Source organism: Olea europaea, chromosome 11 (assembly GCF_002742605.1).
Source record: "Olea europaea var. sylvestris chromosome 11, O_europaea_v1, whole genome shotgun sequence".
NCBI lineage: Eukaryota > Viridiplantae > Streptophyta > Magnoliopsida > Lamiales > Oleaceae > Olea > Olea europaea.
In genome coordinates, this window is record NC_036247.1 from 26,394,494 (window position 1) to 26,396,662 (window position 2,169).

Consider the following 2,169-nt stretch of genomic DNA (forward strand, 5'->3'; position numbering starts at 1 on the left):
AGAATGCACGAATATATTATATGAAGATAATGTTGCTTATATTGCACAATTCAAACGAGGTTCACTGCACCAAAAATCACTTTTTACAATGGGCAAAAAACGATGCCATAGACCTATCACAACGTTCAGGCGTCTACCGTGGGTTTCAACAATGCCGTAGAACGAAGAGTTTTGGCAATGTTCATTGCACGTTGCGGAAACTTGGTTTTGGCAACGTGCATTGAACGTTGCCAAAAGTACATTGAACGTTGCCATCTTTTGGCAACGTTCAATGCACGTTGCGAAAACTGGGTTTTGGCAACGTGCAATGAACATTGCCAAAACACCCTTTCGGCAACGTTCAATGCACGTTGCAGAAAATGGGTTTTGACAACGTGCAATGAACGTTGCCAAAACACCCTTTCAGCAACATGAAAGACACGTTGTAAATGAGACTTTTGACAACGTTCAATGAACGTTGCAATGAGACTTTTGGCAACGTTCATTGAACGTTGCCGTAGGTTGTTTACAATTTTTTTTCCTATTTGTATAACAATTTACCAAATCAACCACAAAATGAAAAAGACTTTTTGGGCTTTCAATTGATATAATTTTATTAATCCATACCAAATAGTCAAAACAAATCATTGTAATAAATCTAATAAAAATTTTAATTTACATATTGCCCATCAAATAAACATCATCTTACACTCCTCTTAAACAATAGAAAATTATTGTATAAAAGAAGATAATTTACAACTTGTTGTCTTCAAACCGTTGGGTTGGCTAGCTCTAAAAAATCCTTCCTGTTACTTTCTTCTTGGCCTGCACCTATCTTTTGAATGCAATAGGTAAATTCAACCTTCACGATCGCCACAGAGAAGCTTGTCTCAGATCGAGTATGGAAATTTAGTTTTGATGATTCAGAAAACTCACACGTAAGATCGACCTCGAAATGGATTATGCGAAGTACCCAAATTTCACAAAATAAAAAGTGAAAATTTAGCATTAAATTGGACATAATCAAACTGGGATTTCTAATACTTAAAGTTTTGAGCATTCCTCTAGTGTCGTAATGGTAGCCACCGGAGTATCCCTTGGTTGCATCGGCTCTTAGATACAACATAAGCCATGGATATTTTTTCAAGGTCCTTAATTTATGAGCAAAATCCCAACTCCCTGAACCAAATTTTTTCTCCCAGGCAACCTCAAAGTAAGAATTTCCATCTAATTCATAAGTACAATTAAAACCTCCTTTCATTGTGTCCTTTCCATCCAAACTTGTGGGCTGATGGTACAAGATTGGCTGATTCATACATCCACTTCCAAAACATGGAAATCTTCCTGGACTAAATGGTGGTACCTTTTTACCATTTTCAGGACAAAGCCCAGATTTAGTGTCATAATTTCCATTTTTCAACAAGACCATGCAAAATTGCCATGGTTTTGCTGCGTGTGAAACGTGACACAATGAACCCAAATATATTTCCTTCTCCGCTGCATACAGGTTTGGATTGTTCAGTGCTTTCAGATTCAATCCTGGGAATTGCTTCCCAATGCCAAGTTTGTTATCCTCCTCACTCACTTTGTGAATTAGAGAATGGTCTAAAAAGGACAAAGTGAAAACAGATTTGACAACAAGCAAATGAAGTCTAAATAAAAATGCCTGAATAAAAATATATTTTTAAGTTGAATATATTTCACCATTCTTACTTGAAATATCAAAGCAATCAGCAGCTCTTGGACTTCCCATACCACCGAATTTGCCATATCAAACTAGATGCTACACATAAAAATACTTATCAGCATAATTGAGAACAAATTATGATTAAGAAATTGAAATATAATGCAATCAAAGGGAACTTTACTTCTAGATTGGAAAGAAATTGGGGCATTTGAGAGTTGTAAGAGGAGTTTAGGAGGAACAGGGATAGAAGCCATTATGTATTTTTATATCATGTTCTGTCTCTCCAGTTCTTGCCACTGTGCGTCTGTAAAAAAAGCTTTTCCAGAAATTAGCATGCCTCCTGCAAAAAAGCACCAATGTTCACACTTTTATTTTGAATCTTTTCTCTAGTCAAAAAGCCATTTCTTTAAAAGAAAAAAACTCGTTACAGTATCTGCAACACTTCTACAAGATTAATTAAAGCACCTTTGGGAGCATTATAGTGAGAGCTCCTCGAAAAAACT

General features: G+C 36.0%; 1 protein-coding gene across 1 annotated transcript; it reads right to left on the reverse strand.

Annotated features, from left to right (window-relative positions):
• Positions 1-748: 748 nt before the first annotated feature.
• On the reverse strand, positions 749-1,774 carry LOC111404629. Its single transcript, XM_023033411.1, has 2 exons — positions 1,693-1,774; positions 749-1,584 (listed from the first exon to the last, which is right to left on the reverse strand). Exons 1-2 carry the CDS (start codon positions 1,730-1,732, stop codon positions 749-751), a joined length of 876 nt encoding a protein of 291 aa, XP_022889179.1. The 5' UTR covers positions 1,733-1,774.
• Positions 1,775-2,169: the final 395 nt, after the last annotated feature.